This window comes from Xenopus tropicalis, chromosome 4 (assembly GCF_000004195.4).
Source record: "Xenopus tropicalis strain Nigerian chromosome 4, UCB_Xtro_10.0, whole genome shotgun sequence".
NCBI lineage: Eukaryota > Metazoa > Chordata > Amphibia > Anura > Pipidae > Xenopus > Xenopus tropicalis.
The window spans coordinates 25,007,359-25,020,339 of record NC_030680.2 but is presented as its reverse complement, the minus strand read 5'-3'; the positions used below and the strand labels follow the sequence as shown (position 1 = coordinate 25,020,339).

The 12,981-nt window shown below is 43.4% G+C and overlaps 1 protein-coding gene across 1 annotated transcript in view; it reads right to left on the bottom strand.

The window, feature by feature from the left end:
• The window catches only part of kcnq1 (potassium channel, voltage gated KQT-like subfamily Q, member 1), an 89,032-nt gene that overhangs the window by 58,325 nt on the left and 17,726 nt on the right, over positions 1-12,981 (bottom strand). Inside the window, exon 2 of the mRNA XM_002936499.4 lies at positions 11,992-12,459. Coding sequence (XP_002936545.2) covers positions 11,992-12,368 — 377 coding nt within the window. The 5' untranslated portion in view covers positions 12,369-12,459. The remainder of the gene's footprint in view (positions 1-11,991; positions 12,460-12,981) is intronic.

Sequence of the window (12,981 nt, the reverse complement as noted above, 5' to 3'; positions counted from 1 at the left end):
AGTTAGTATTAGTGGTTGTATATATAGTTTATGTATGTGAGTGTATAGATTGGTAAGTATAGGTTGTGTGTGCTGTGTTTACTTGGAAGGGTTGAACTTTATGGACTCTGGTTTTTTCAATCCTATGTAACTATGTAATATACTGTAAAGGTGGCCATACACTGTAAGATTCGTTCATTAAGCAAGGTCGCCAAATGAGCAGATCTTTCTCCTGAACTACTGCGACAGGGATAGGGGATAGGAGCCCACTGAGTGAGGACCACATCAAAAAGTTAATGCGGTCCTCAATCCGACGGGAAAATCAAGCCTGCCCAATAAACATGTGGACGATTTTCAGCCACATATTGATCAGATAGGCCTGAAGGTCTGAAGGACCCAAATCGGCAGCTCATATTTGCCCGTGTATGGGCACCATGAGTCCAGCTATTAATGATGACAGTATCTGGCGTTGCAAATGCATCAAAGGATGAATGCAATATTGCTGCTTTTGAGCACTTATACCACTTTGAATGCACAGTGGCCGATGCAGGAATAAAAACAAAGTAATTTTTAAACACAAGTTAAATAAACAGAAGACTTCCCAAACAAGTTGCCTTCAGCGTAACGACTGGATCCAACACTGGGATATTTTTTCCTAACGAAAGCAGCGGCTATTGTGAGACTGTCATTGAATCGTCTCAGAGCAACGTCATGTGCAGCTCATCACATCCTCTGGCCTGTCCCTCTCTGCATCATCGCTGTGACCTGCGGGCATATTCTTGGCATTGTTATCTTGCCCCCGGGTCGGCCTGGCGTCACGACACTTTCACTTCCATTGTCAGGAGGTGAATGGCGCAGGGGCACAGAGTACAGTAAACAGAGACGCGGGTGGTGTTTCTCTAATGGAGTCGACTTCCAGCTTTCGGTCTAAATTTAACTAAAGAGGAACGAGCAGGGGGCTACATTCCATGTGGGCGGCTTGCATGGTTCTGCCATCTTCCTGGACTCTTCCACAGCACAAATATGTGGAAAATCTGACCATACTGCCAAAGGTATAGAAACAGGACAGTGTTTCCTTGAGATGAATGTGACCCTCTTGTAAATGTCTTCCCCCGGATCTACAAACAAGCCATGTTCATTTTTTAGGGTTTAGTTCTTCTTATGGTGAAAATAAGAAAGAGCTGATGGGAATTCTTCCAGACTGGGATATGTTCTGGTACATCTGTTAGGGGCATTTTTGTCTCTCAGTACTCCTGGCCGCCCTATACCTAATCATACATGGGCAAGAAAAATTGCCAACTTCGCCACTTATCAGCATGTGGACGGTACCTTCTTATCAATTTGCCCCACCAATTTGCAGAATACACAGTCAAGTGAGGACTATCTCTATTCTCTCACCATAGGGCCCCTCATGATTCATTTATTGGCCCTGGAGCTCAAAGATCATATCACAGCCCCAAATCAGGCAAAGATCTGTTCAATTGGTGACCTTGCCAAATCCATGTATAGCCAGCTTTAGGTCGTAGGGTATGAAAACATTCACGACCCAAAAAATCAACTCAACTGAATTGTCCTTAAGGGTATTGGCAGACAAGATTAATTCCCCGCGATAAATCTTTGCTACCGCAGGTAACTAACCTCCTCCAAATGCTTATCCACTAGCAATCATGTAAATCGCCAGTCAGAAAACATACACAGCGTTTTATTTTTCTGAAGCTGCCCAAAATCTCATTACAGGGCAACGTCAGGCAACTGTGGAAAAACAAAACGCTGCATATGTTTTACCATTTTGGATTTACATTATTGCCGGTGGCAAAGCACTCGGAGGAGATTAGTCGCAGCAGTAGCGAAGATTTATCATGGGCTACTAATCTCCCGAAGCCTAAGCCACATGTGAGTCAGATCTATCGACCTTGTCTACAAATTAAACGATGAAAGCAAAGATCTGGTTGGTTTCATGGTACATATGTGCACGGCTGAAATTCAGGATCTATGTTAGTAAGTCAGCGTCCTCATTATATAAGTTTTCATCTCTTCCAAAGCAATTTGTGACATTGAGCTAAATGAATAATGTTAAGGAGACTAGTTAGTTGGGATAGTTATATATGGGCATAATGTGATTTTTTTTTCTCACTATGTACGTTCTTGGGATGTCTTTCATGCAATATGATAGTGTTGCTGTGAAGATTCCGACCCACATCTGCTCCCGAGGCCCATGTATAGCCTGCGAGTTGTATTTATAGTTCTAAGCTATGTACATGCTCGCACAAAGGGGTGAAGGAGACTTCAAAATAAATAAACATATTGTTGTGTAACTATTACATCACCAGTGATGTTGCCTAAAGCAATCAATCAGCAATTCGATTTGAAAAGTCACTTACACGTTAGAAAAAAAAAGCAAAAATCTGATTGGTTGCTATAGGCAACAGCACTGGTGATGCTTGTTTCCAATGTTAATATATACATCTCATTATGTACTTAATACCTGCCTTTGACAGCAACAATTGCTTAGAAGCATGGAGGGTAATTCATGTTTTTTACACCTAATGCAATGTTTTCCCATAATTGCAGAGGTTTTGGGTAGTTGTGCACCACTGAGATTGCACCCAATGCATAAAATATCAGGAGGACATGACTTAGTCTGCAATAAAGCTTAATCCCGGCAGTTATTGTGCCTAGGCCTGCACGGCAGGAACTACGCGGTTACAAGTGTGTCATCACTGACCCAAACCCTCCAATAGGAACCCAAGTATCACGTTGCCACAGAGACACTTGGCTCCCTATCCCCCAGAATCAAGTCAGTCTTTGTAGAACCCCAAACACGGTGCTGCGAGGTGCAATCATCAAATGAAACTGAAGTAACGCACGCATACAATTGCAAGAGGTGAGACAGACTGTGGGGGTCAATGGGATGGATTTTTCACACATGTGGGGATATATCCAAAAGATGGCAGCCGCAAGACTTAGGGGGACTTAAACTTAAGCTGGTCATACATTATAAGATCTGCTCATTTGGGGAGGTTGCCTATATGCCTGCCTAAGGTGGCTGACAATAGGCTGATGGCATTAGGGCTAAACGATCAGATCCAAAGGACAGGGATACAGGCCACTGGGCGAGGACTGCATCAACAATACAATGAGGTCCTCAATTCGACAGGAAAATCAAACCTTCCCAATCAACATCTGGCCCATAATAAGTGGCCAAATCAGTCTGAAGAGGCCAAGTCCAGGCCCGGACTAGCAATCTATGGGTTCTGGCAAATGCCAGAGGGGCTTCTGTAAGATGCCACAGACAGTTGCTATTTTAGTGGGCTGGTGGGGGCTGTTTGGGACTGTGTACTTGAAATGCCAGGGACTATTTTGAATCCCAGTCGAGGCCTGGCCAAATCAGAACCTTCAATCTGCCCTTGTTAACTTCCTGACTTAAAGATATAATTTACTGTAAGGGGAACTTTCATGACAGCAAGGAATGTTAGGTAAGCTTTCATCCTCCTTTAATTCCCAGCTCATGTAAGAACTCCTTCTTCAGGATCCTGTCCTCTCCAGCCTTTTTTAACACACACAATGCAAAGTCAGCATGTTTGTGCCAACAACCTTGGTCATGGTCATGTGCCTCCTGGCGCCAAACATAAATGTGACACCGACCTGGGAAACACCATTGGCTATAAATATGCCTGCACGGCTAGAACTCCTTCCCAAAACAAGACAATTACGGTTCTTTGAAAGGAACCATTTATGTTATACAGCGACCAGTATACAATGGCACATTTTACTGAGGTCTATGCAAGAAAGGGGGTCTCCCCTTACAGGCAGGACTAGAATGAAAGAGTCTATTTATACAAGCAGAATGAGTCTGTCCTTTCAAGCAGCGCTATAGGGAGAGGTGCCCTTCTTTATGGCCAAGGTTACCTTAAATAAATCCTTTCATTACTGCATACCTTCTGAGGCTAATATACATGGGAGGATGTGGGGGAGGCCCAGGGAGGAGGGCACTGCAAGGCTATGGCTACTTGTTCTTTGCTAGTGTCATGGAATATCCTGAGCAAAAATTCAGTACCACCTTTCCAACACTGCAGGATGGCGACGCCGCTAGAACTTTAACCATAAAGTGAACCTGCACTCTCATTTATTGTATATTTTTATGCGTGAGCTAGAATAAGAGACACCTTATGCAAGTTATTGGGGACGTATAGCAATTGCTCAGGGCGCTCTTCTGATCACTTTTGCAACTTATAATAATTTTGTTTTGATGTTACTAGCAGTGGTTTACAATTCATGTCATGGATGTGTAAAAAGGTGCCCCCTGGTGTTCTATTGTGGTAGTGGCTGAACAAAACAGCAAAAGGTTAAGTTACTGTTGCAGGAAGCACCTCTGGATGCGTATCAACTCAGTTCTATGTATGGTTGCCGCTTTGTATTATACCAGCCTTTGAGAAAGGGGTGATAATGAGGGCAGGGTGATGACAGAGAAATGGGCTGGTAGGATTAGGAAATGGGCAGAATGGAGGTGACCTGTTCTAATAAGGGGAATTGGGCAGTGGAGTGGATGAAGAAAGGGAATTAGGGTATTGCAGATTTACTGTTGTGCATTGACGGTTAATACCGGCCCTGGTCTAGTCTGTGGTTTACCAGTTAGGTCGTCAAATACCAGCCAGGTGGTAACCCTAGTTCTCTGACGTGTTCCATAACATCTGTGCAGGCCTGTATTGGGGTCTGGAATGCAGCCCACCCCCTGCCCTTACTTATCTGCATATGCGGCAACAAGAGAAATACCCAGGCCACAAAGGCCCAGGGTGGCATGACTTTAAGGGTGGCATGGCGCCCAGCCGCACCTAAACATTGCTCACATATGGAGCACTGGGAACAGGACACGCAGAAAATTTTAACCCTCTTTTGTCCCCAGGGCCCCGTATGTGCCATATATCAATGCGCATGGCCTTCATTACAAATCCAGCACTGGAATCACCTTCTATTGGAGAAGTCCAATTTTTATCGACTTATATCTTCCCTTTTTAGCCCCTTTTGCTCCAGCCACAGCGCTCTGCAGGGGTTTCCATCCAACCAAAAGCAAGATTGGGCTGTGTGTGGCCACTTTTTGCCTGATCCATTGGTCAGGAATGAACAACGCAGCAAACAAGCTCACCTCTGTCCAAGTCTGGACTGAGATTCAAAATAGGCCCTGACATTTCCAGTACACAGAGGTCCAAACAGCCCCCCCAAAAGCCCAATAAATAGTGACTGTCAATGGCATCTTACAGCAGCCCCTCTGGCATTTGCCAGTCCAGACCTGCCTCTGTCTCTCCACTTCATTACAAGCAAATGACTCCAACTCACGCAGCTTTCCATAGGCCTGAATGGATAGGAGCTGGCCTGAGTCCAAATAACAGTCCAGGCCTGACTTGAAAGAACATAGCCACAGAGACAGACTAGGGGGTCAGATTATGATAAGCAAAGCAGCTGCTGGCAGCCACACAGTTTGCATTGTAAATGGCTCAAGCAGCCCCGGGAGAACATTGGAACGGGCTGGATATCCTTTTAATGACATCGCTGGATGGATCACTTAATGACATCAATGTATAGCCATCAAATATGTTTCACGTTATGTGGAAAGCCTTGCTATATCTGTCCCTGGTGCGTGCAGCTAATGTTCTATGGAAAGTTTGTCACGGAAACATGGTGTTTTCTTATAATATAGTGAGTTATGTAAAAGTGTGCTTTAGTGGAGCCACCCACAGCAACCGATTGGATGCCTGCATTCATTATTCTCACAGCAGGAGGCTTCTGATTGGAGAGGCAGCCATACAGGTAATTAACCTGGCAGCGAGTAAGAATTAATTAGTCCCTCTATTTATATACCCCCAGTAATAAGGTACAGACTGGGTAATGTCTGGGCAGATCTGGGCGAATCAGAACAGCCTATCAGTCAAACCGGTAATTAGAAAAAGCTGCTTTGACTTTTTGGCACATCAATTATTCCTTGCTCTGTATATTTACAATATGTTTTTGCAGTTTGCACTTTTTAGCAGTATGTTTGTTTATGGAATGTAAAATGTTTTTTTTCTTTGTGTGGGTCAATAACAATTTGTAATTTCAACCAATGTTTATATTTTTTTTATGCAGATGCGATGACAATAAAGCTTGAGTTGATCAGTTTGCAGTCAATGGGCAAGTTGCAGTGATCAAAGCCCCCCAACACACATCTGGGACAGTACAGGTATGGGACCCATTATCCAGAATGCTAGGGACCTGGGGTTTTCCGGATAAGGGGTCTTTCCGTAATTCAGATCTCCTATCTTAAGTCTACTAAAAAAAAAATATCGAAACAGTAGTTTCATTAGGATTATTTTGGCTCCAATAAAGGTTAAGGATTTCTTAGTTGGGATCAAGTACAGGTACTGTTTTATTATTACAGAGAAAAGGGAATCATTTAACCATTAAATAATCCCAATAGGGCTGTTCTGCCCCCAATAAGGGGTAATTATATCTTAGTTGGGATCAAGTACAGGTACTGTTTTATTATTACAGAGAAAAGGGAATCATTTAACCATTAAATAAACCCAATAGGGCTGTTCTGCCCCCAATAAGGGGTAATTATATCTTAGTTGGGATCAAGTACAGGTACTGTTTTATTATTACAGAGAAAAGGGAATCATTTAACCATTAAATAAACCCAATAGGGCTGTTCTGCCCCAATAAGGGGTAATTATATCTTAGTTGGGATCAAGTACAGGTACTGTTTTATTATTACAGAGAAAAGGGAATCATTTAACCATTAAATAAACCCAATAGGGCTGTTCTGCCCCAATAAGGGGTAATTGTATCTTAGTTGGGATCAAGTACAGGTACTGTTTTATTATTACAGAGAAAAGGGAATCATTTTTAAAAATGTGAACTATTTAATTAAAATGGAGTCTATGGGAGGTGGGCTTTCCGTAATTCGGATAATGGGTTTCTGGATAAGGGGTCCCATACCTGTACAACAATCTTATTCATCATCTGCGGAGCTGTTACTGTACATGGGAGTATTATAAAGGGCGAACACACACGGGGCAATTAGTCAGAGCGAATTTTTAAAAAATCAGTCACGGCGACTAATCTAGGTGACTTTCCTGCTATAGGGAACTGTATAAGTTGCTGCAACTAATCACGCGCGGGTTTGGATGAGCGGATAAGTTGCCGCGACTTTTTAAAAAGTATTTACCCTAAGAGTCACTGGCACAGCTCTGCTGTGGAGGAATATAAACTTGCAATTAAAACGTAATTGTACAGTCTCAGGAATGGGCATATTAAAGAGTAATTACACCTATAATTACCTTCCATTTAATTTTCCCATAAACAGAATATAACCCATACAGCTGTAGGTTACTGTGCGCATGGCACATTCCTTCCCCGCATTCATGGCATTAAAGGGTGTTTAGACTGGAGCATTTCAGTGGGCTGAGGGGGATGGGAAGGTGCCATGCCTGATGGGATAGCCCCTGTATCTGTCAGTAGGCATATGCCCTGGGCGAGGGCAAGAATCTGAAACAAAAGACATTGTTAAAGGGGTAATTCATAACTTTTAATATGATGTAGAGAGTGTTATTTTAAGACAAATTGCAATTGGTCATTTTTTTATTTTTTGCAGTTTTTGAATAACTTAGCTTTTGTTTGGCAGATCTCCAGTTTGGAATTTCAGGAACTACCTGGTGCTAAGGTCCAATTTAACCTAGCAACCTGACTAGTTTGAAAGAGAGATGGGAATATGAATAGAGGAGGGCCTAAATAGAATGATAAGTAACAATAACAATAAAATTGGAGACTCACAGAGCAATAGATTTTCTACTGCGGGGGTCAGTGACCCCCATTTGAAAGCTGGAAAGAGTCAGAAGAGAAAGGCAAATAATTCTACAACTGTAACAAATAAAAAATGAAGACCTTTTTCTAAGAATAGGACATTCTATAAAATACTAAAATGAACCCGCAGGTAAACCACCCAGGAAATACCCCCCATTGGGAATCCAATGCACAGAGGGTGCTGTGGCACCAGAAGAGTATGGAGGCGCAGAGGAGAAAATTACCCCAGGTGGGTGTAGTTTTGTAGAACAAGGGGCGCTGCCCTGCAATCAGCATTGACTAGAATTCCTAGTCTTTTACAGGAGACCAAAGACCCCCACAAGGGCCCAATGTTCCCTCCTCAATTCCTCCAAAAGCCCAGTAACCATGATACTGGCTCTATAGCTGCAGAGTTGCGCAGCCACAAGCTTGGTCCGGTATCTGTCTGCCTATAGAAGATCCACAAGAAGAACCATGTAAAGTAGAAGATATGGTTTTGGGTTCTTTTGCATATGGATCACTGACAGTGAGCAAGACACGAGATAGGACTTGGCCATTGATGATGGCCACCAACTCTGTAGATAGACACTACCTTGGTCCAGTGTCTGTCTGACTAAAGAAGAACCACAAGAAGAACCTTGTGAAGTAGAAGATCTAGTTTTGGGTATCACCATAACATATATTTCTGCCTGTGCCTAGCAAACAGCAGCGTGTACCAGAAAAACAGAGTGGCGTAACTCTAAGGCTGATGTTCCATGGAGAGATAGATCTCTGCTATGGCGGGCGACTAACCTCTACAAAATGCCTTTCCACCAGCAACAATAGGAGTCACCATTGGAAAGGCCTTCGCATCATTTCAGTTTTCTGAAGTCAAGCAAAGTTGCCTGCAGGAGGAAATTTTGCGTGGCTTTTGAAAACTGATGCCCACGGAAAGGCATTTCGAGTGGTTAGTCGCCTGAGATTGCAGAGATTTATCGTAGGTGATTAAGATGCTCCGTGGGACATCATCTTTATACAAGCCCAGATTTGGGCACTTCAGTCGATTATAGCCATTATATGGCAAGTTCTGTGCTCTCTACAATCAGTGTGAGCGCTGGTGTGATAACGTGTGTGTGCGTGCACAGGAGCACGCGGCTCAGAAGGAACACCATTCAGACCTCTTCCCATTGTAGTCACTGGCCCACAGCAACTCAAAGGGCTTTATTACCTCTTTTCCCCAGGAAACGGTAGCAATTAAGCTGTGCCGTTAGCCTCTGTGATACAGAGTGCTGCTTCACACGTGGGGGTGCCATGAAAGCAAATAATGCCACAAATTGGCCCTAGTGCGTGTGAATGTCAGAGGATAAAAGTGTCAGCTCCACTGGGGCAGGGACTGCAGAATATATTGGCGCCATATAAAAAAAAAGAATATATGCAAACAGATTGTCGTGCCCAAGGCTAGGAAATGGGGGTTTTAAGAGAGATAGCGCAGTGGGGCCCAATAGCCTATCAATAGCAGTTATTTTAACGAGAGACCGGGCCATGAATAGGAGAGGCCTAAACAGAAAGACACACAGTAAAAAAGGCAGTAGTTTCACAGAACAATCGTTTTTCGGCTGTTGGGGGTGAGTGACTCCCCCATTTAAATGCTGTAAAATTACAGAATAATGATTCAAAAACTATATAAAAAGACCATTTTAAAAGCTGCTGAGAATAGGACATTCAGTAACATACTAACAGATTATTTAAAGGTACCCAGGGCCCACTGTGTACCTGACTTAGGGCCCCCCACTGCTGCACTACTTACTTACTACTTAGGCCACACCTCTATGGGGAAAAAAAACTAAAGATGGCTGTGCGTACCATAGTGGAACGCAAGGCCATCTTTAATTTTGCTTTAATCTGGCCGAATCTTGTTGGCCGGTGGCAGGACACACTGGGATTTTTTACGGGATCCCGGTGGGAGGGAGGAGGGAGGGGGGAGAGTACACATACTGTGTCACTCAATAGGAGGTTATAATTCCAAGTGATTTTCAGGGTGTGAGTCCAAGCAATGATAAGAACAGACACTGTGTGACTGCGGACATGAATGGATCATCAATAAGCTAGTATCCCGGCTCACTCAATATGCGCACACACATCCCCTGATCCTAGGTCATATGGTTACTGTGCAAGCATGGCCGCCCTCTCTGGGAGTGGGATATTGGTCATGAGGCGCAGAGTTATTGGCTTCTCAAGCAAAAATACTATTTTTAATCACTTCTTATGCATTCTGGAAACCGCACATTCAAACTTGGTCCAAACAGGGTTTCAGAATGTCACAGGAGGTGGGATTAGTCATGGTAATACCCCATAATAATTTGCCATAATGGGGATAATCAGTAGAGTGGTACTAAGCATGACAGGGTAAGCAACTCCATGGCAACAATACTTTTATGAAAAATATCTTAAGGAACAAAATGAAGTGGAACTATTTTGAATATGGAAATGGTCAGTTTCCCTTTAAACTAAACTTTTAAATTGGATTTTGGTTTTTTTGTGGTGACACCACATCCTGGGTCACATAGGAACCCACCTAAAACATGAGCATAATGCTGACTTTACTTTTGCATCAGTGTAAAGCTGGGCAAACATGGTGTCCTCGCCAAATGAGTGGACCTTACCATGTAGGCCTAGATTTACAGTAACTGAACTGCTTTATAAATCCAGCTGGATCCCCCCAAGAACCCCATCATATACTAGCCGATGACTCTTTAGGGTTGAGTGAGCGACTTATATTGGTCAGTGTATGCGCTCAGCCTAACACTGTACTGTGTACCTATGTGTGTGTGTGTATATATATATATATATATATATATATATAATGTACAGCCAATTACAGCTTCACTTACATCACAAATGAACTGTACTAATTCTAAAATGATCCTATTACAGGTATGGACTCTATTACCTGGAATGTTTGGAACCTGGATATGGGGACCTTCCGTTATTTGGAACCATACCTTAAATGTGCTACAATACATGTAAACATGAAATAAGTCTAATAGAAGTGTTTGATTTATGCAGCTTAGTTAGCATCAAGTTCTGCCTTTATTATTATTATGGAACACTATGGGAATTGGCATTCATGTATAACAGAGCTTTCTGGATAAAGGGATAGTAGTGAGAAGGCTGATACATTCCCAAAGCTCCAATGAGCACAAAAGTAACGGCAAGTGATTCTACACTGGGGGCAGTGGCATACCTACCTACCTACTTAACTACCTACCAGCCGTCCACAGAAAAGGCCAACATGCCCCCCTAGCCCCCTCCTTTCCAGCTGCCACAATGCTGTCAAATACATTCACTTGGGGTCACAGAAGGGAAGGGGATTACAGGTATGGGATCCCTTATCCGGAAACCCATTATCCAGAAAGCTCTGAATTACGGAAAGCCTGTCTCCCATAGACTCCATGTTAATCAAATAATTCAGAATTTTAAAACCGATTCCCTTTTTCTCTGTAATAATAAAACAGTACCATGTAATTGATCCCAACTAAGATATAATTACCCCTTATTGGGGGCAGAACAGCCCTATTGGGTTTATTTAATGGTTAAATGATTCCCTTTTCTCTGTAATAATAAAACAGTACCTGTACTTGATCCCAACTAAGATATAATTACCCCTAATTGGGGGCAGAACAGCCCTATTGGGTTTATTTAATGGTTAAATGATTCCCTTTTCTCTGTAATAATAAAACAGTACCATGTAATTGATCCCAACTACGATATAAATAATCCTTATTAGGTGCAAAACAATCCTATTGGGATTAATTAATGCTTTATTGATTTTTTAGTAGACTTAAGGTATGGAGATCCAAATTACGGAAAGACCCCTTATCCGGAATACCCTTGGTCCAGAGCATTCTGGATAACGGGTCCTATACCTGTATAGTTACATAAGGTTTAGGGTTTTCAAAACTTTTTTTTTACAGGGGTCAAAGGAAAATGAAGTTACTGCCACTGACTGAGGGGATGCTATTTTCTTTGCACACACTATTTCCTGCTATGGAAAAAAACCACACACCCCCACCAAGGGTACAGAGGATATGATAAAAGTCCAGTTGCTACTAGTTGCTAAGGGCTAGTGGAATGCCTGCTGAGTGTATGAAATGGAAAATCCCAGTGTGCCACTTGCCCAGGCTGCTAGCCCAAGGCCAAGGAATAAAGGCTACTTACACTGTGAAGTGATAGACAAAGCATTTCCAGCCGGTGGGCCGCTCTAAGAAGTTATACACCCTGCCCTGGATGTTGGTCCGGGTGAGCAGGGGTCGGCGGCCGCTGTAGATGGAAACTCTGGGATCCAGGTTGATGGTGGGTCGGGGAGGGTCGGTGGTGACAAGCGTTTCGCGTTTCAGTTCGAAAGTATCCGCCTGGCGATCCTGTCGCTGCTGCCCGTTGCTGCTGCCGTCCTGCGGCAGGGGGATCGCCTCGTACAGGGTGTTGATGGTATTTTCATTCATCTCTAGCGGCGCCTGTTTGTTCAGACGGTTCTGGTTGGGAGGGAAAAGTCCGAACGTCCAGTTTGGTTGTTCTGATTTGGCAGCGGACGACATCGGGCGATCAACATAAGAACTAAAAAAGTGTAGAAACTCGGTTGCGACTCAGCGGCAGCAGCAGCAGCAGCCGGGGGAGACTTGCTTCAGTCTAAGGGAAAACAGAAGGGAAATGTGGTGAGTCCTATAGACAAATCCTGCCCACATTACTTTCCCTGGGTGAGAAGGGAGGGGTTTACTGAGCTGCCATTCGCTCCTACACACTCTCTAAAGGGGAGATAAACCCAAACAATCCAAACAACTTGCCCATCTAATCGTTTCACTAAAATAGTCTTTCTCTTGCAGCAATGTAGCATGAACAGGAAAACTGAGTTCTGCTACATTGTTTGGTGAGTCAGAACCAGAAAGGGATAAACAAATACAAATGTGTTTTTAATGAGTGTATACTGAGAAAGCGCTTGCAATGGTGATTGCTTTCATTGGGCAAAATGCTATGTTTGGGTTTGTATTGACTTTAATGACTGGGAAAGTTAAGTCAGTCCTGACCCCAGTTCTAAAGTCTCTAAAGGTGGCCATACACGCTGAGATCCGCTCGCTTGGCAAGGTCACCCAGTGAGTGTATCTTCTCCCGATATCCCCACCTACGGGTGGGCGACATTTGGCTAAATTCGAT